The sequence below is a fragment of the Girardinichthys multiradiatus genome, chromosome 14 (assembly GCF_021462225.1).
Source record: "Girardinichthys multiradiatus isolate DD_20200921_A chromosome 14, DD_fGirMul_XY1, whole genome shotgun sequence".
NCBI classification, from domain to species: Eukaryota; Metazoa; Chordata; class Actinopteri; order Cyprinodontiformes; family Goodeidae; genus Girardinichthys; species Girardinichthys multiradiatus.
Window position 1 is genome coordinate 46,322,589 of NC_061807.1, and position 20,971 is coordinate 46,343,559.

At 43.1% G+C, this 20,971-nt stretch overlaps 2 protein-coding genes across 18 annotated transcripts in view; one reads left to right on the plus strand and one right to left on the minus strand.

Moving 5' to 3' along the window:
• The window catches only part of ablim2 (actin binding LIM protein family, member 2), a 332,383-nt gene that overhangs the window by 294,863 nt on the left and 16,549 nt on the right, over positions 1 to 20,971 (plus strand). For 2 of the 17 annotated variants that reach the window (XR_007041374.1, XR_007041375.1), the window contains one exon: positions 15,637 to 15,795. The exons of the other annotated variants lie outside the window; for them this stretch is intronic. The gene's annotated coding sequence lies outside the window, so the exon portion shown is untranslated. The remainder of the gene's footprint in view (positions 1 to 15,636; positions 15,796 to 20,971) is intronic. 17 annotated transcript variants of the gene reach the window in all.
• On the minus strand, positions 10,107 to 19,228 carry LOC124880547. Its single transcript, XM_047385763.1, has 2 exons — positions 18,149 to 19,228; positions 10,107 to 11,179 (listed from the first exon to the last, which is right to left on the minus strand). The coding sequence occupies exon 1, from the start codon at positions 19,209 to 19,211 to the stop codon at positions 18,156 to 18,158; it is 1,056 nt and encodes a 351-aa protein (XP_047241719.1). The 5' UTR covers positions 19,212 to 19,228; the 3' UTR covers positions 10,107 to 11,179; positions 18,149 to 18,155.

Below are 20,971 nucleotides of genomic sequence, written 5' to 3' on the forward strand. Positions count from 1 at the left end.
AAAATGTAAGGATACCTAAGTCCAAGAAAGGAAGTCATAATTTTCTCACTCAAGGAAATAATCACTTTGATCAAAAAATGACGAGGAAGGATGTTAGTTTATTCCAATTTCCCGCATGTAGAAAATCTTCAGATTTTATTGAAACCCTACGTTTTGTTCAACTACCATGCAAATGAAATTATCATATAAAAATCCAATTCAATTCAATTCAAAAATACTTTATTAATCCCAAAGGGAAATTAAATGTAGCTCATTATGCAAGTTTCTTCAAAGAGCCATTGTAGATGCTGATGGCTGTGGGCAGGAAGGATCTCCTGTAGCGCTCTGTCTTACAGCACATCTGAAGAAGCCTCTGACTGAAGACACTGATGTTGTAGGACAGTCTCATGAAGAGGATGGTCTGGGTTCTCCATAATTTTCTTCATTTTATGAAGAACAGTTCTTTGCACAATGATCTCCAAAGGTTCCAGAGGAGTCCCCAGAATAGAGACAGCCTTCTTTATCAGCGTGTTGAGCTTTTTTAAGACCCTGGCTCTGATGCTGCTTCCCCAGCAGATGATGCCATAAGAGATCACACTCTCCACAACAGACTTATAGAAGATATGCAGCATCTTGCTGCAAACACTGAAGGACCTAAGCTTCCTCAAGAGTACAGTCTGCTCTGTCACTTCTTGTAGACGGCTTCTCAGTTGCATCTCCACTCCAGTCTGTTGTCCAGATGAACACCAAGGTATTTAAACTCCTCCACCACTTCCGCTTCTTTTCCCATTTTGGAAATAGTTTTTGACCAATTCCTGTTTCTCTTAAAATCTACAATCATCTCCTTTGTTTTAGTCACATTTAAGATGAGATGATTGTTTCCACACCATGCCACAAAGTGGTCCACCACCTTCCTGTACTCAGCTTCTTGTCCATCTCTGATCCACCCCACGACTGCAGAATCATCCGAGTATTTCTGCAGGTAACAGGAGTCTGTCTTGTACTGGAGGTCTGAGGTGTACCGAGTGAAGAGGAATGGTGAGAGTACAGTCCCCTGTGGTGCTGCTGACTACCTGGTTAGACACACAACCCTTCAGTCTCACAAAATGTGGTCTGTTTGTCAGGTAGTCTTTGATCCAGGAGATTGTTGAGGCCTCCACCTGAGTCTTCTGGAGTTTCTGACAAAGCAAATCAGGTTGGATTGTGTTAAATGCACATGAGAAATCAAATAACATGATCCTCACAGTGCTGCTAGCTTTGTCCAGATAACAGTGAGTTTGTTTTAGCAGGTGCATGATGGCATCTTCAACTCCACAGCGATAAGAAAACTGAAGGGGGTCCTGATTTGCTTACTCAGGTGGACCAACAAGAGTCTCTCTAGGACCTTCATGATGTGGGATGTCAGGGCAGCAGGTCTATAGTCATTGAGGACGGATGGTGAGTTTTCTTTGGTACCGGAACAAGATAGGACGTCTTCCACAACACTGGAACCTTCTTCTGGACCAGGCGAAGATTGAAGAGGTGCTGCAGAATCCCACAGAGCTACTCTGCACAGCCCTTCAGGACTCTAGGGCTGACACCTTCTAGACCTGCAGCCTTTTTCCGATTCAGTCTCCCCAGTTGCATCTTCACCTGACTTCTTGAGACACACAGGTGGAAGTGGGAGGCAAAGGGAGCATCAGCATCTTCTGATTTGGTTGAAGGCAAACATGTAGAAGCAGAAGGGCCCTTGGCTGACATGGAAGAAAAGACACTTGAGGTGTTACTGGACAGCTGTGGGTCTTGTGGGTCAATGGAGGGTGGGATGTCTGGTTGGCTGTGAGCAGGACAGGAGGACGCTGAGCTTGTTTCTGAACTGAACCTATTGAAGAATGTGTTCAGTTCACTGGCTCTGTCCAGACCTCCATTGGTCATCCTTCTATTTGAAGCCTATGATCTTCATCCCTGACCACACATCTCTGATATTGTTTTCCTGGAGCTTGCTCTCCAGCTTCTTCTTGTACACCTCCTTGCTGTCTCTTATCTTGACTTTAAGTTGCTTCTGTATACTCCTCAACAATTCTTTGTCTCCCTCTCTGAAGGATTGCAAAGTTTTCTTAAACTTTTCATAATCTTTAGTTTAACTTGTTTGCATTTTTACTTGAGATACAGCTGGTAGATGGACTAAATTTTCTAGTCAGACTGTTTACCAAAAGCACTTTACAGTAGAACTATTATTCCCCAGCTGCACTCAAGCACGCACACATTCATACATGAGACAGTTCAGTAGACAACTTCAGATTTAGGAGGAAACTGTAATCAAACACACATCTATCTGATTGCAAGACAACTACTCTACCCACTGAGCCACAATTGCTTGAAGTACACATAAGATTGTTTTGCTTTTCAGAAAGGTAAACTAATCTACAATTCAATGTCTGCTACACAGTCAGAACAATTCAGAAAGTACGACAAAATGATGATGAGTCCCACCAGAATGAACTGGCATCTACGGAGTCTCCCAGCGGACATAGTAGGAGAAAAATACTATGGGTGATAAAAAAAATAGATACATTTGCGTTATCCTGAGAAAGTATTTGTCACAGTAGGTTTTGAGGGTGGCTGCACGGTGGTGCAGTTGGTAGCACTGTTGCCTTGCAGCAAGAAGGTCCTGGGTTCAATTCCCAACCAGGGGTCTTTCTGCATGGAGTTTGCATGTTCTCCCTGTGCATGCAAGGGTTCTCACCGGGTACTCCGGCTTCCTCCCACAGTCCAAAGACATGCCTGTTAGGTTAATTGGGCACTATAAATTGCCCTTAGGTGTATGAATGAGTGTGCATGGTTGTTTGTGTGTTGCCCTGTGATGGACTGGCGACCTGTCCAGGGTGTACCCCGCCTCTTGCCCATAGACTGCTGGAGATAGGCACCAGCTCCCCCGCGACCCACTATGGAATAAGTGGTAGAAAATGACTGACTGACTGAGGTTTTGAGGGTGGACCGAAGCGTAGACAGGAGCTTGGCGACAGCATTGTGAATCGGTCTTCAGTTTATTTCACATAGCGAATCGCTCAACAGGTACAAGCTTGAGACAGGCCAAACTTACTTGAGTTGTACTGCAGGAACGTAGCAAACACTGAACTTAATCAGATAATGTGATCGGAGGAACCAGCAAAAGACAATGAAACAAAACCAACTAATATACAGAGCGAGAACAAAGCCAGGTAATCAAGGAACTAAGAACAGGTGTGACAAGGAGGCAGGGAGGCAGAGGGAGCATGTGAACCTAATAAAACTAAAGCATGAGGGAAGGGACTAAATGACCATGATCAGACATAAATGAAACTATAAAAATAAAGCATAAGAATCAAGAATAAACATGAACTGAAGGAAACTGAGAAACTGAAGGGACACAACAACCTAAGCACTTAGCAAAACAGAAACCATAAGGAAACCCAGACTACAAAAGTAAATAAACCTAAACCAACACTGATAGAACAAAACTGAGAATGAAGCAGAGGAAACGCGGACTAGAATAAAAGTAAACAATAACTAAAGCTAACCTATAAAGGAGGGGCTGGAGAACAAAGATGAACTAGAGGAACAAAGCTAAGAGGAACTGGAGAATAAAGGGATAAATAACTAAAAGAGGAAAACAAATGATGAGAGGAGTAACAGAAGAGAAATTAATAAATGAGAGAGTGCATGGGAACCAGAGAACTATAATAAATAATAACAATTATCATAATAATAATAATAATAACAATAATAAGGAAACCATTCTAAGAAAATAAACAGGAAAGTAATGCCAAGGGAACTAGGAGCGAGGGGAGAGCACACTGGGGGGCAGAAGAAAACAAAAACAGAAAACCACAACTAACATGAATACAAAACACAAATAAGAAACATCTAGCTAAAAATAAAACACAAAACCAAAAACAAAGTCCAAAATGTCCAAACCCTGACAGTATTGTGTTATCGTGAGAAAGTTTTGCATTATCTTGAGATAATTTTACATTATCTTGAGAAAGATTTGCGTTATCCTGAGAAAGTTTTGCGTTACCTTGAGAAAGTTTTGCGTTATTTTGAGAAAATCCTCTACTTCCTGTATTTACAGGTCCTTCTCAAAATATTAGCATATTGTGATAAAGTTCATTATTTTCCATAATGTCATGATGAAAATTTAACATTCATATATTTTAGATTCATTGCACACTAACTGAAATATTTCAGGTCTTTTATTGTCTTAATACGGATGATTTTGGCATACAGCTCATGAAAACCCAAAATTCCTATCTCACAAAATTAGCATATTTCATCCGACCAATAAAAGAAAAGTGTTTTTAATACAAAAAACGTCAACCTTCAAATAATCATGTACAGTTATGCACTCAATACTTGGTCGGGAATCCTTTTGCAGAAATGACTGCTTCAATGCGGCGTGGCATGGAGGCAATCAGCCTGTGGCACTGCTGAGGTCTTATGGAGGCCCAGGATGCTTCGATAGCGGCCTTTAGCTCATCCAGAGTGTTGGGTCTTGAGTCTCTCAATGTTCTCTTCACAATATCCCACAGATTCTCTATGGGGTTCAGGTCAGGAGAGTTGGCAGGCCAATTGAGCACAGTGATACCATGGTCAGTAAACCATTTACCAGTGGTTTTGGCACTGTGAGCAGGTGCCAGGTCGTGCTGAAAAATGAAATCTTCATCTCCATAAAGCTTTTCAGCAGATGGAAGCATGAAGTGCTCCAAAATCTCCTGATAGCTAGCTGCATTGACCCTGCCCTTGATAAAACACAGTGGACCAACACCAGCAGCTGACACGGCAACCCAGACCATCACTGACTGTGGGTACTTGACACTGGACGTCTGGCATTTTGGCATTTCCTTCTCCCCAGTCTTCCTCCAGACTCTGGCACCTTGATTACCGAATGACATGCAGAATTTGCTTTCATCCAAAAAAAGTACTTTGGACCACTGAGCAACAGTCCAGTGCTGCTTCTCTGTAGCCCAGGTCAGGCGCTTCTGCCGCTGTTTCTGGTTCAAAAGTAGCTTGACCTGGGGAATGCGGCACCTGTAGCCCATTTTCTGCACACGCCTGTGCACGGTGGCTCTGGATGTTTCTACTCCAGACTCAGTCCACTGCTTCCGCAGGTCCCCCAAGGTCTGGAATCGACCCTTCTCCGCAATCTTCCTCAGGGTCCGGTCACCTCTTCTCGTTGTGCAGCGTTTTTTGCCACACTTTTTCCTTCCCACAGACTTCCCACTGAGGTGCCTTGATACAGCACGCTGGGAACAGCCTATTCGTTCAGAAATTTCTTTCTGTGTCTTACCCTCTTGCTTGAGGGTGTCAATAGTGGCCTTCTGGACAGCAGTCAGAATCGTTTTTGGACATACAAGGAATTTGTTTTGGCATAGTCGGTGCAATACAGTACAAATTAAACAGTATAAACATATCTACAATATAATATAAATATATGTGCACAGTTTTAAGTGAGTGAGAGTAAATATAGAGCAGTATAAGATGCAAGAGCAATACAACAGTGCAGGTGATCATTGTGCAAGTAAAGCAGTGCAAGTAAAGCAGGAGTCCAAGCTGAGCGTTAATGTAACGCATAGAGTTGCAGGTTACAGGTGTCCTGTCAGCAAAAAAAGGGGGGGTGTGGGGGAAAGGGAGAGTGTCAAGGTGGTTTCCGGGCTTTGTTAACCAGGCTGGTGGCAGATGGGAAAAAACTGTTCTTGTGGCGTGAGGTTTTGGTCCGGATGGACCGCAGCCTCCTGCCAGAGGGGAGAGTCTCAAAGAGTCTGTGACCGGGGTGGGAGGGATCAGCCAGAATCTTCCCGGCCCGCTTCAGGGTCCTGGAGGTGTACAGTTCCTGGAGCGACAGTAGACTGCAGCCAATCACCTTCTCAGCAGACCGAATGACACGCTGCAGCCTGCCCTTATCCTTGGCTGTAGCAGCGGCGTACCAGATGGTGATGGAGGAGGTGAGGATGGACTCAATGATGGCTGTGTAGAAGTGCACCATCATAGTCTTTGGCAGGTTGAATTTCTTCAGCTGCCGCAGGAAGAACATCCTCTGCTGGGCTTTCTTGATGAGGGAGCTGATGTTTGGCTCCCACTTGAGATCCTGGGAGATGATGGTTCCCAGGAAGCGGAAAGATTCCACAGTGTCAATTGTGGAGTCACAGAGGGTGATGGGGGCAGGTGGGGCTGGGTTCTGCCTGAAGTTCACAACCATCTCCACTGTCTTTAGAGCGTTGAGCTCAAGGTTGTTCTGGCTGCACCAGTCCAACAGATGGTCCACCTCCCATCTGTACGCAGACTCATCAACATCAGAGATGAGTCCGATCAGGGTAGTGTCGTCCGCAAACTTCAGAAGCTTGACAGACTGGTGACTGGAGGTGCAGCTGTTGGTGTACAGGGAGAAGAGCAGAGGAGAGAGAACACAGCCTTGGGGGGAACCGGTGCTGATGGTCAGGGAGTCAGAGACGTGCTTCCCCAGCCTCACGCGCTGCTTCCTGTCAGACAGGAAGTCAGTGATCCACCTGCAGGTGGAGTCGGGCACACTCAGCTGGGAGAGCTTCTCCTGTAGCAGAACTGGGACGATGGTGTTGAAGGCAGAGCTGAAATCCACAAACAGGATCCTGGCGTAGGTTCCTGTGGAGTCCAGGTCGGCAGTCTTACCCATGATTGGGGTTTTGAGTGATGAACCAGGCTGGGAGTTTTAAAGGCCTCAGGAATCTTTTGCAGGTGTTTAGAGTTAACTCAATGATTCAGATGATTAGGTTCATAGCTCGTTTAGAGACCCTTTTAATGATATGCTAATTTTGTGAGATAGGAATTTTGGGTTTTCATGAGCTGTATGCCAAAATCATCCGTATTAAGACAATAAAAGACCTGAAATATTTCAGTTAGTGTGCAATGAATCTAAAATATATGAATGTTAAATTTTCATCATGACATTATGGAAAATAATGAACTTTATCACAATATGCTAATATTTTGAGAAGGACCTGTATAGTATTTCCAGGTCAGTTTGCTGTAGCACTGCAATGACTCCATTACGGGAGACCATTATAAAGTTTTATTTTTAGATCAGCCTCAAATATAAAGATAGAAAGGCAGTGCTTAGCTGTAGACATGGGTTTCATATAAGTGAACCTGAAGAGGATTTTGCGCTCAAAAAGACTCATTGTAAAGAGTATTCTGAACTAGTGGATCTGGTTGAGTTTATTAGCAACCAATTGCAGTACTCTGGACAGTACTCTGGCTACCGCATAGAAAGTGGACTACGTGTAAGAAAAGAGGACGTACGAATGGTGTTTAAGGGACTGGATCCCAGATAATGAGCGCTCACTTTCAATTATTATAAGTTTTGTTATTGACGAGTGATCTGACCCAGAAGTTCTCTTTGCCAAGCATACGCTGCGTAGAGCATCTGATCTCCATGGTAACTGATGCTGTTTTTTTCATAGTATGTTCAGAATTACTCTATCCATCATCACAAACCTTTTATTTTAGTAGCGTTAATTTACTTTTGCCTCCAGTCACTTCTATTCCAGAATTCTGAACATTTCATAGGACAAACATTTTAAGGTGTCTTTTTAAAGAGCCTCTTGTTGTGTGCAGTTATCTTTTTTGTCAATAGGATGAACTAGATGGCACTGCGCAGGTGTGGGACAAAGACAGCATTAGGCCATCAAAAAATGCAAATGTCCTTGAGTGGGCGGCCAAATGTTATGTATGCATTTCCAGAACTACACACCTGGACAAAATTGTTGGTACCCCTCAGTTAATGAAAGAAAATCTCACCAAGTCACAGAAATAACTTGAATCTTACAAAGGTAATAATGAATAAAAATTCTATGAAAATGAACAAATAAAAGTCAAACATTGCTTTTCAAACATGCTTCAACAGAATTATATAAAAAAATAAACTCTTGAACAAAAATGATGGTATCCCTGAAAATAATGTGACCAAAGTGAAATGGAAATCAAGGTGTGTCCATTAATTAGCATCACAGGTGTCTACATTCTTGTAATCAGTCAGTGGGCCTATATATAGGCCTACAGGTAGGTAGTTGTCTCAGGAGATTAGAAAGAAAATTGATGACAAAATAAAAAGACGGATAATACGAAGGGTAACAAGACAGCACAGAAAAACTTCTAAAGAGATTAAAGGTGAACTTCGAGCTCAAGGATCGTCAGTGTCAGATCGCACCATCCGACGTTGTTTGAGGCAAAGTGGACTTAATTGGAGATGACCAAGGAGAACACCATTGTTGAAAACAAATCATTAAAAAGCCAGACTGGAATTTGCCAAACTACATGTTGAAAAGCCACAAAGCTTCTGGGAGAATGTCCTATGGACAGATGAGACAAAAATTTAACTTTTTGGCAAGGCACATCAGCTCTATGTTCGCAGATGGAAAAATTAAGCATGATGAAAAGAACACTGTCCTTACTGTGAAACATGGAGGAGGCTCTGTTATGTTCTGGGGCTGCTTTGCTGCATCTGGCACAAGTGTCTTGAATATGTGCAGAGTAGAATGAAATCTCAAGACTATGCTATTAAGCATCTTTGGAAGGAGCTGAAACATGTCTGGAAAAGGCACCCTTCAAACCTGAGACAACTGGAGCAGTTTGCTCATGAGGAGTGGGCCAAAATACCTGCTGAGAGGTGCAGAAGTCTCATTGACAGTTATAGGAATCGTTTGATTGCAGTGATTTCCTCAAAAGGTTGTGCAACAAAATATTAAGTTAAGGGTACCATCATTTTGTCCAGGCCTGTTTGATGATTTTATTTTTTTAAATAATTCTGTTGAAGCATGTTTGAAAAACAATGTCTGACTTTCAATTGTTAATTTTCATAGAATTTTTATTCATCATTAATTTTGTCAGATTCAAGTTATTTCTGTGACTACTGTGGGTTTTCTTTCCGAGGGGTACCAACAATTTTGTCCACGTGTGTATTTGGGACAAGAGACTTCTGTTGAGCTATGTCGAACTATGTGAAAGTCAATGTGTTCTCTGACTGACTGTACCCTGTGATCCAGATTTAAATGAAATGTAATGTGAAATATTTAAATTGCAGAGTCCCATCTCAATCTACCAACAGATGCATTTCAAGCTGTAAACTTATACATGCACGTAAGAAAATCTGTCAGGGCATCTCTGTAAAGCCAAGGTATGAAAATGAGTACAGGCGATGTTATTGTGAATGCAGCTCATGTTATTTTTTCCAGTAACTGACTATTAACTGTCTACCTTTGTTGTAACAAGTGATGGCTTCTGTTTCAGAATTAGGATACAACAGTTTTGTCAATAAATATTACTACAGACAGTAATGAACATGATGTATGTGTGTGTCAGGGCAATATCCCACAGAAAGACACAATAAAACATTTATTTGAACAGTGTGGATTTCTTTTATTAACAAGTAGTCATTGATCTAGTACCCTGGCATGGTTAACATTTTTGCTTTTGTTTTTAAGTGAGCAAGATTTCCAATAAATCTTTTCTATACATGATTTTAGGACATAGAGCTATGTGGTCCTATTTTTTAATTATTATTATTAAATGACAGTTGTAAAGTAGAAATTTTAGACCGTTTCATAAAATATACAATTTTCCACAATTTGATGGAGGCTTATAATTAAATTATTATAAAATTGTTTTTTCCGAATTCAACCACGTCACACCAGCAGAATTTGTAAATAAAATTGCCAAAACTTTGTGAAAGAAAAGTTGTTTTTTTTTTAAAAAAAAACAACAATAGGATTATTAACTGTACGTAAAAAATATATGTACCAGAAACTTTTTAAACAATGTACCATCTAAAATCTATTTGGCTTTCAAACTACCACATTTGCATAACTGAATGAACTCAGGACAGAACCAGGTCCTAACGAAGACTTAACCAGAGCCTGCCCAGAAAGCATGAATAAAACAGGCATAAAACTGGCACAAAATAGGAGAGCAGCAAACATCTTAGTACCAACAGAAGCCTGTGTACAAACAGTTGTTCCTATACCATAGTTTGAGAACCACTCCCTCTGCCTAGGATCAAATGAGTCTTTTTCATTGGACATCCAACAAAGTGTCAACTCTGTGAACTACATAATAGGCAAGAGAAATTCTTTACTTCTCACACCAAGGTTGTATGCAAAAGAACAAAAATAAAACAGTAATATAACACAGGGTTTTTATTTTTGAGCAGCAAATGGTATTCGGTTATGGCAGGAACTCTCAGGGACCGGGTCAGCCTCGCCTTCTAGGGAAGAGAAGTAGCGGTGAGATAGTTGGCCAGAGGCAGAAAGGAATTGAAAGAGTGAATGGCTGCTTATGGTGAGAGTGGAGTTTAGGTCTGGGAAGGTGTCAGGTCCAGGAGACAGCTTGTTTTGCTTGTTGGCGGACGTTTGGTTCATTGGAGGGCGGACAGGGTTTTCGGCTTGGGCTCGGAAGTCTGGAGTGTGACTCAGATCCGGAGACATGGAATCCAGGGAGGTTTCAACCTGAGCTTGGCCGTGGAGGAAGACGGCCTAGGATAGCATTCAGGTAACCGAGGCACCTTAAAAAATCAGGAAACAACAAAGCACAGAGGACTAGAGGTACCACTAAGGTTGACACTCAGCCATTGAGTGATCTGCTGCTTACTCCTTTAAGCTTCCACATCAGCCTGATTGCTCACCAGGTATGAGAGAGTGCAGCTGCACAGTCAACCCTCCAAATGAACCTGCTTGGAGAAAAGAACAGCAAAACAAGAACGCACAGCCTGAAACCTGACAGTCACGTGACAGGATGTGGTGGAACTCACTGCAAAATTCAGTGTATGAGCTGTAGGTGTAGGGCACTTCTAGAGTAGCTACACATTTATGACCAAACGCTGCAGATGATTGAATGTTGTCTGCTCTCGTTGGGACAGCATTTGTGGTTACTAAAAGTTCTGCCACTCATTTGCCTGTTGGCTGTTTAGAATCATACAGAAACAGCACACTAGTTTTGTCTGACAAATGTTGCTATACCTGTGCCATGGGTATGGAAAAAGAGTCAAAAATGTATTTGGGCTCCTGTAAGATTGCCATTGTTTCAATAGCTGCCTTAAAGTTGCTCTTTGGAGGTAGGGAATGAGATCCCATTCTAGTGAACAGATCCATCAGATCTTCTTCATTACTGTCATCCATCGTACCCTGGAGAGCAGTTTCCACAGCTGATCTTTCAACTAAAGGCAAATCAAGACAAGTTTATTTATGTAGCATATTTCAGAAGCAAGACAATTCAAAGTGCTGTTCATTAAGAAAAAAAAAGAGACATAATGAAAAGATTTATAATTTAAAAAGACGATAATATAAAAATAAATTAAATAAAAACATTTGTCATAAAACGATTGATAAGAAAATGAAAGGAAAGTTGGACTGAAAACCTAACTAATAATGTTTAGACAGCTCAGTCAAAGGCCACTCTAAACAAATAAGATTTTAATATTGATTTGAAGCAACTTAGGGTTTTAGCGATTTTACAGTTTTCTGGGAGTTTATTCCAGATTAGTGGAGCTTAAGAACTAAAAGCTGCTTCTTCATGTTTGGTTCTGGGTATGCAGAGTAGGTTTGAGCCAGAAGACCTGAGAGGTCTGGCTGGCTGATACATTGACGACCAATATTTTGGTGCTAAGCCATTTGTTGATTTATTGACTAACAGAAGTATTTTAAAGTCTATTCTTTGAGATACGGGTAGCCACTGTAAGGACTTTAGAACTAGGGTGATGTGCTCCACTTTCTTAGCTTTAGTGAGGATGCAGGCAGCAGCTTTCTGGATCAACTGCAGCTGTCTGATCGACTTTTTAGGCAGACCCGTGAAGAAAACTTTTTATCCAATTTGAATAAATAACTAACTCTGACTACTGTTCAATGGTTAGGACTAATTGGAATGTATGTACCTGGAATGTATTTACCTGTGAAGTGCCTTTAGACAACATGTGTTGTGAATTGGCGCTATATAAATAAAACTGAATTGAATTGAACTGAATTGACACTGTTGCAGTTCAATTATACTAAAGATGAACACATTAATTAGTTTTTCAAGGTCCTGCTGAGACATTAGTTCTTTAATCCTGGAGATGTTCTTTAGGTGATAGAAGGCCGACCTTATTACTTGTTATGTGTCTCTGAAGGTTCAGGTCTGAGTCCATCACTACACCCAAGTTTCGAGCCTGACTGGTGGTGTACTAACTTTTAAACGCTCTTCCTTTGGTGCAAAAATTATTACTTCAGTTTTGTTTGTTTGTTGATTCAGTTGAAGAAAATTTTAGCACATCCATCCATTGATTTCTTCTAAGCATTTACCAAGCAGTTGAATGGGTTCATAGTCACCTGGTGACATCGTAATGTGTAGCTGTTATGATACCTTATGTTGTTTATTATAATCTGAGTTAGGGGGAGCATGTAGATACTAAGTAATGAATAGGAGGGGCCCTAAGATGGACACTTTGGGAACGCCACATGTGATATTTGTGGTCTCTAATGTAAAGTTACCTACTGACACAAAAAAAGTAAATGTCCTTCAAATAGGATTTAAACAAATCAAGTGCTGTTCCGGAAAGGCTGACCCAGTTTTCCAGGCACTGTAATAAAATGGAGTGATCTACTGTGTTGAATGCTGCACTAAGGTCCTATAATAGGTCCACCACCAGCACTGTGGTTCTTCCACAGTCTTCATTTATAGGGATGTCATTGAACACCTTGACAAGGGTAGTCTCTGTACTGTGGTGAGCACGGAAGCCTGACTGGACGACATCGAAGCGGGTGGTCATTGTTAGGAAGTTGTTTACCTGCTAAAACACGGCTTTTTTAATAATCTTACCGATGAAGGAGAGGTTTGAGATAGGCCTGTAGATCTGCAGTAGTAGCTACTCCAAATTGCTCTTTTTCAATAGCGGTTTGATAATTGCTGTTTTTAGGGCCTGGGGTAAAACACCTGACAAAACGGATGTTGAATTAAATCAGACGTTATGACAATGGCAAAGTGTTCTTTAGGAAAGCATTCCCTTTTTCACTTCCGACTGGTGGAGCACTTCTCGCTGGAGACTTTTTCTTCCCAGAAACGACTTTCACTTTAATTGGAGCAACTGAATCAATGATGTCCAAAATTTTAGAATGAGCTCATCTACAGTGTTACATGGCAAAGTGGAGGTAGAAGAGTACATTTGTTTAAAGGTTTCAGCAGCACTGTCCTTAAAGATGTGTTTTCCCATAACGTCTCTTTGGCTAACTGAGTCATTTGAGATGATGCTTTCAAAAATAACAGAAAAGTGGTCAGATAGGGCAACGTCAGTTACAGACACCTTGGAAATGTTTAGACCCTTAGTGATGGTCAAGTCCAAAATATGTCCCCATTTGTGCATTTGTGCAGTCATAATCAACACGTATCACAGATAAAAGCTCATTAAAATCACTGAAAAAGTTTGTTTTGGACTTAGGAGGCCTGTAAATATTCAAGAACATGGTTCAGACTGGACTCTTTACCTGGAGAACCAAATTTGTCAAAAGAGTCAAATTTGCCTATAAATACCTTTTTACACTTTAGTGAATCTTTAAACAAAGTGGCCACATCTCCACCTTTACTTTGCTGTTTGCTCTCACAAAGACAATTGTAGTTTGGCGGCTTCGACACTATTAGAACGGGTTCTTCATTAATTTCATGTAACCATGTTTCTGTTAAAAACAAAAAATCAAGATTATGGTCAGTAATGAAGTCATTGATTAAAAATTATTTTCCTGACAGAGATCTAATGTTCATTAAAGCCTGTTAATATGACTTAGTGGCTAATATTAACTCTGTGTCTGGTTGTACCTGACAGTTTATGGCTTATAAGTTTAATTGTTTAATATTGTCTCTTATCCTTTTAGCTTTGTTCTTTCTGTCATGTACAGGTCCTTCTCAAAATATTAGCATATTGTGATAAAGTTAATTATTTTCCATAATGTCATGATGAAAATTTAACATTCATATATTTTAGATTCATTGCACACTAACTGAAATATTTCAGGTCTTTTATTGTCTTAATACGGATGATTTTGGCATACAGCTCATGAAAACCCAAAATTCCTATCTCACAAAATTAGCATATCATTAAAAGGGTCTCTAAACGAGCTATGAATCTAATCATCTGAATCAATGAGTTAACTCTAAACACCTGCAAAAGATTCCTGAGGCCTTTAAAATTCCCAGCCTGGTTCATCACTCAAAACCCCAATCATGGGTAAGACTGCCGACCTGACTGCTGTCCAGAAGGCCACTATTGACACCCTCAAGCAAGAGGGTAAGACACAGAAAGAAATTTCTGAACGAATAGGCTGTTCCCAGAGTGCTGTATCAAGGCACCTCAGTGGGAAGTCTGTGGGAAGGAAAAAGTGTGGCAAAAAACGCTGCACAACGAGAAGAGGTGACCGGACCCTGAGGAAGATTGCGGAGAAGGGTCGATTCCTGACCTTGGGGGACCTGCGGAAGCAGTGGACTGAGTCTGGAGTAGAAACATCCAGAGCCACCGTGCACAGGCGTGTGCAGAAAATGGGCACGCATTCCCCAGGTCAAGCTACTTTTGAACCAGAAACAGCGGCAGAAGCGCCTGACCTGGGCTACAGAGAAGCAGCACTGGACTGTTGCTCAGTGGTCCAAAGTACTTTTTTTGGATGAAAGCAAATTCTGCATGTCATTCGGTAATCAAGGTGCCAGAGTCTGGAGGAAGACTGGGGAGAAGGAAATGCCAAAATGCCAGACGTCCAGTGTCAAGTACCCACAGTCAGTGATGGTCTGGGGTGCCGTGTCAGCTGCTGGTGTTGGTCCACTGTGTTTTATCAAGTGCAGGGTCAATGCAGCTAGCTATCAGGAGATTTTGGAGCACTTCATGCTTCCATCTGCTGAAAAGCTTTATGGAGATGAAGATTTCATTTTTCAGCACGACCTGGCACCTGCTCACAGTGCCAAAACCACTGGTAAATGGTTTACTGACCATGGTATCACTGTGCTCAATTGGCCTGCCAACTCTCCAAGGCAACAGTGCTACCAACTGCGCCACCGTGCAGCCCCTGGTTAGTGTGCAATGAATCTAAAATATATGAATGTTAAATTTTCATCATGACATTATGGAAAATAATGAACTTTATCACAATATGCTAATATTTTGAGAAGGACCTGTATAAGCACAGAGATCTTACAACTATCTCCCATCAGGGGCCCAAGTTTTTCCTGGAAATGATCATTTATGATGGAGTTACCACCGGGGCCCAGACTGAATCACAGAGAAGAGATTTGAAGGTCCTGATTTGAAGGATATAGATTAGGAGGTGGTGGGGCTATGTGGCATTTGGAAGATGCTGTTATAGTAGCATCCATTCATATTGAATGGAGAAGATTTCAGAGTAATTTTGGTCCCAATATTAAAAACTTCTTTCATGTTGTCAGTGAAATCTAGAAAAGCAAGAACTGGGCTCATTTGAGAGATGGTAGAGTTCTATGCGGTCTGGGTTGGGGTCTGGGGTGAGGGGGGTTTATTGCACTACAAATGGTAATATGACCTAAAGCATTCCTGTGTTTGGCAAAAGTATTTCCACAATGCAGCACGTTCTTGTTTTGCAGCAGAAGTCATCAGGGTATGTCAGTTTAACAGCATTATGTTTCCAGCAGCAACATGACAGCTAAATCTATGGAAAAGCAAAGAAGGGCTGAAGAAGGATCTTAATGGCAAGGTGACCAGCCATCCCCCACCAGACCCAGCTACCTGCCACAGCCATCCACCACCAGGCCCAGCAACATGCTATAGCCATCCACTAGCAGGCCCAGGTACCTCTAACCAACACTTCTACACCCGGACCAGGCCGCTGCTCTACTTCACCTCAGATCCTTCTATCTGGTCTTGTCGCAATCCAACTTGTCACAAACCTCCCGTCGTCACAAAAAGCGACATGCGAATCTCTCCAATCTCTGTTCACTTCCCTGGTCCTCAGAGCCCTTTACAAAGCAACACCATCTGAAACTGGCTCTGCTCAGTACTTGTTCCCTCAACAGTAAGGGCCTCATTCTGCAGATACTAATTGTGATTTCCTCTATCTCACTGAAACATGGCAGAAACCCCCTGGATTATTTCTCACAAAATCAGACCACAGCCCCCGGCTGCACATACATTGAGAAAGCATGTTTGGAGGGGCGTGGAGGTGGTGTTGCAGCTGTAATTAGAAAGGACAGTAATATGACCTCCATCTTCATTCCTGATGTTCCTTCATTTTAACATATTGCTTTTAAGCTGTCTGGTCCCACTCCTCTATTCATTGCAGTCATTTATTGACCCCCTAAGATAAAACCCTAATTTCTCATCCATGTCTTCATTACTTCCAGACTTGATTAGTGTAATGGTATTTGTCATCATCAATTGGCGAATCATTCTGCATGCGGGAAAGAGGCGAGGCAACAGAATGCAGTTGAGATGGCTTTTTATGTGAAACTGCAGGTCACATTTTTCTACCCACACCGTGAACAAAGAAGCTGGCTTTCTACCTTAAGGTAGTTCCAACACTCATACCAGCTGAAGGGGTGACAAAATAAAACAAGAAATAATATACAGCAATAATTCACCCCACCTAACACAAACAATAAATGGTACCAATACACGTTTACATGCATGCAAATCATTAGACTAAACTAATCTACAATCAATCAAAAATTAAATTTAACTTAATCTAACTCTGCAGAGCACCTCCCCTCTTAGTTGACAATGGTATGCTAAACCCTACCAAGGAGACACACCCAAAGGTACAACTCAACAACTAACCTGACATTTCCCTACATTCCCCCTGTCAAAGAAGAATGGCCAGTCCTTCTGCCTGAAAGAATGTTTTAACTAAATATCACTATAACTGAAATAAAACTAAAAAAACAGCATTTGTTCTATAAATAAATATAATATCAATAATCACTTATAGGGATGGAGCCCCTAATCTCCATCACATTTCCTCCCCCTTCACCCAGGACAACAATTGCTCAATCTTCATACATCCTAGATAGAAAGTCAGCGACAAGGTTAGACTTCCCTGACCGATACTGCACTGTGAAGTCAAAAGGCTGCAATGACAGATACCACCTTGCAATACGCATATTAGAGTCTTTCATTTGGTGCAACCATTTCAGCATCCTATGATCTGTTTCAATGGTAAAATGGCACCCCAACAAATAGTACCACAGTGACTCCACAGCCCACTTAACTGCAAGGCATTCTTTTTCAACTGTGGAATACCTGGTCTCTCAGTCTTGAAGCTTCCTGCTGAGATAAACAATGGAATGTCTTTCACCATCGATGTCCTGCATCAGCACTGCACCCAGGCCTATTCCAGAGGCATCAGTTTGCAGTAGAAAGAGGCCATCAAAGTCTGGACTGTAAAGTACAGAGTCACTGGAGATCACAGACTTCAGCGCCTGTGAGTGGGCAGCAAAGCCTCGGTGTTCCGTCCCCCGGATGGGTTGTACTGGAATTACAATTTCCCCTCGGGGATCAATAAAGTATCTTTGAATTGAAAGCTTTATCACACTCCTCAGTCCACTTGACTTTATTTGGCACAGAGACCTTTGTTAAATCTGTCAGAACAACAGCCCTCTCTGCAAAATGAGGAATGAATTTACTATACCACCCCACTAACCCAACAAAAGCAAGGACCTTCCTTTTGGTTGTAGGTATTGGGTATGCCCGAATAGCTTCCACTTTCCCCACTTGAGGTCTAACCTGTCCATCTCCCACCACATAGCCCAAGTACTCTACCTGCCTCTGAGACAACTTACACTTGTGGGGGTTAATGATAAGGCCTGCGGATCAGATAAGCTGTAAAACATGCTGCAAATGATGAACATGCTCCTCCCACATCTGGCTGAAAATCAACACGTCATCCAAATACGCCGCTGCAAAGTCAGATGTCTCCTTCAGCACCTGGTCCATGAGGTGCTGAATCGTAGCTGGTGCCCCCTGCAGGCCAAAGGGCATCACCTTAAACTGGAAAACCCCAAAAGGTGTTTTAAATGCAATCAACTCCTTCGCCTCTAATGCCAGGGCCAGTTGGCAGTAGCCCTTGCAGAGGTCTAGTGTGGTAATAAAGTTACACTTCCCATCCTTTTTTGGTACTAGCACTACTGGACTGCACCATTCACTCACCGCGGGCTCAATGATCCCCACCTCCTGGTACCCTGTAGAACTTCCTACGAGGTGCGGCGTCATCTCTAAGGTGAACCCAGTGTTGTATCAAGCTTGTAAACCCGGGTTTTTCCTGAAACAACTCTGGATCCAAAAGGAGCTTTATGTCCTGCTGCTGAGACGGCTGGAGATGAGAGAAAGAAATTAAGAGTGGTACCGAGCCACAGCCTGGAAAGAATAGCTCATCTTCCTCTTCATCATCCACCACAATGAGTTGGGACAAAACAGTCTCTGCACGCTCCTCACTCTGCAGTGGATCCTGTTGAGATAACTGTGACCCAGATGACATAGTAAACTGTTGTGGTGACCTGTGATATTGTTTCAGAAGATTAATATGAAAAGTTTGATATTTTTTCTTCCTCTCAGGCATATACAGTTCATAATTAAGCTTCCCTACACATCGTGTGACCTCATACGGGCCCTGCCATTTCACGAGAAGCTTATTGTCACAAGTAGGGAGCAACAACAGCACTTGCTGTCCAGGACAAAAACTCATCTCCCTGGCCTTTTTATAATACCAGGTTTTGTGTCCAAGTGGAGTCTTGAAAGGCGTCTTCCACTCATCTCCCTGGCGGATCCGGACCAAGTGATACGCATTTCTAAGATCAAGCTTAGTAAAGATCGTGGCCCCATGGACCGGTTCAAAGGCAGATGAAAGAAGGGGTAACGCATACTTGTTTTTTACTGTAATGGCGTTTAGGCCTCTATAATTGATACACGGACCGAGAGACCCATCCTTCTTACCAACGAAAAAAAACCCAGCTCCCAACAGAGATGAGGACAGTCGGATAATCCCAGTGGCTAATGACTCGGTTATATAATTCTCTATTACCACCCTCTCTGGTCCAGAGATCTTATACAACTGGCTGGATGGTAATGGAGCTCCCGACAGAAGGTCGATCGCACAGTCATAGGGATGGCACGCTGGGAGGGATAGGGCCCGAGATTTACTAAACACGGACTCTAGGTCGTGGTACTCACATGGAACCCGCGTCAGATCAGGCGGTTCGACCTCCCTCTCCATCACAGATGTACTAGGGTAAACCACTGACAGGAGGCAGGATGACAGACCAAGACTCTACCCCTAATTCAGCCCAGTTCAGATGCGGGTTGTGGCGCTGAAGCCAAGGGAACCCCAGAACCAGTGAACTCTGTACTATAGGAAAACCAAACAAGGCGATGCGCTCCCTATGGTTACCAGATAACACCAACTCTAAGGGAACAGTCCTGTGGGTTATACTGTGGAGAGTACAGCCATCTAAAGCCAAGACTTGACGTGGCATGCTTAACTGTTCTATCTTAATCTGATGGTGTTGAACCAGGCCCTGATCGATCAGGCTCAGTTCACAACCCGAGTCTAGAAGGGCAGAGAGTGTGAAGGTCTGTCGGTTGAATACTAATGTGGCGGGTAACGTGAAACGTGAGGGCATAAGAGGGGGTGTTTGGTCCACCCGTCGCCCTGTTAGAACCGGCGGACCCAGCCTTTTGGCCGAACTGGGCAGGCCGACACCAAATGCTCAGGGGACCCACAGTAAAAACACTGCCCGGCCTCCCGTCGACACTGCCGCTCGTCCTCAGACAACTGCGCCCGTCCGAGCTGCATGGGCTCAGGCTCAGCCTGGCCAGAAGACTGTTGAGACCGGGCCGGCATCTGAAGGGTGGGAAAGGACTGCATTCTAGACGGAAACCGCTCAGCGCGGGTCCGCCTCCTCTCCCTCATACGGGTATCTAAACGGAGTGCTAAGGAGATATATTCGTCCAGATCCTCAGGTTCGTCTAACAATGAGAGTTCATCTTTTAACCCTTCGTCCAAAGTCTGAAAAAACACTGATTTCAGGGCGCTGGAGTTCCAGCCAGATGCAACTGCCAGATTGCGGAAATCTATGGGGAACTCTGTGAGTGGCCAATTGCGCTGCTTAAGCGTGCGTAATTGACAAGTCACACCTGCTTGATCCATATCTATGTCAAAGGTGGATCTGAAATCCTTTAAAAACTTCTCATAAGTGCAACCAAACTGATTGTAGTCAGTGAATCTAGCCTCCGCCCATCGGAGTGCTCTACCAGTCAGTTAACCCAATACATAAGAAACTTTCACGTCATCATGGGGAAATGACTGAGGGGTTCTGTTAAACACCAGGGTGCACTGTAACAAAAAACCGCGACAATTCCCTACTTCTCCGGAAAATTTCTCCGGGCAGGGGGAAGTGACGTCACGGCCATGCGGAAGTCGCTGCAAGGCGGGAAGCTCCGCAGCGGCCCCCGGTGGCGTGGCGGTTCCAACACTCAGAGCGTGTTGCACGAGCCCTGTCATCTCCGCCAGCTGCTGACTGACCTGTCGCTGATAGTCGAGGAGCAAACGGAGGGTTGAATCGTGCACCTGGATCGTTTGGCCGTGTTCGGAGACGGTTCTCTGCAGCGCTTCTGCTGGGTCCGGCTGGCCTGAGTGTTCTGTCATATTGGATAAGGCCGACTTGACCCACATGCAAAAACACGGAAGACAGAGAAGCGTTTCAGGAACTTTATTTACAGGTGACCTGGGGCTGGAAAACCAAAATCTGCTGACCGGCTGCAAAGGAACAGACGCAGGTAAGAAACTGCAAATGCATCCCTTGGACACTACTTTGTAAGGGGGCTTATGGTTTGGTTGGAGGTCGGCCCGCCAGGGAGAGAGGTTGTCAGTCCTGGGGGAAGCGGCATGGCTACGCTGAACCGCCGGAGCTTCAGATTGTCTTGGCTGGACGGAGGAGGGCAGACAGGGTTCGCCTGGAAGCTGCAGAGGAACCA

Bases quoted from the DNA above. Each gene is read 5' to 3' on its own strand.
- LOC124880547 (XM_047385763.1), bottom strand. From the start codon at position 19,211: ATGGAGAGGGAGGTCGAACCGCCTGATCTGACGCGGGTTCCATGTGAG.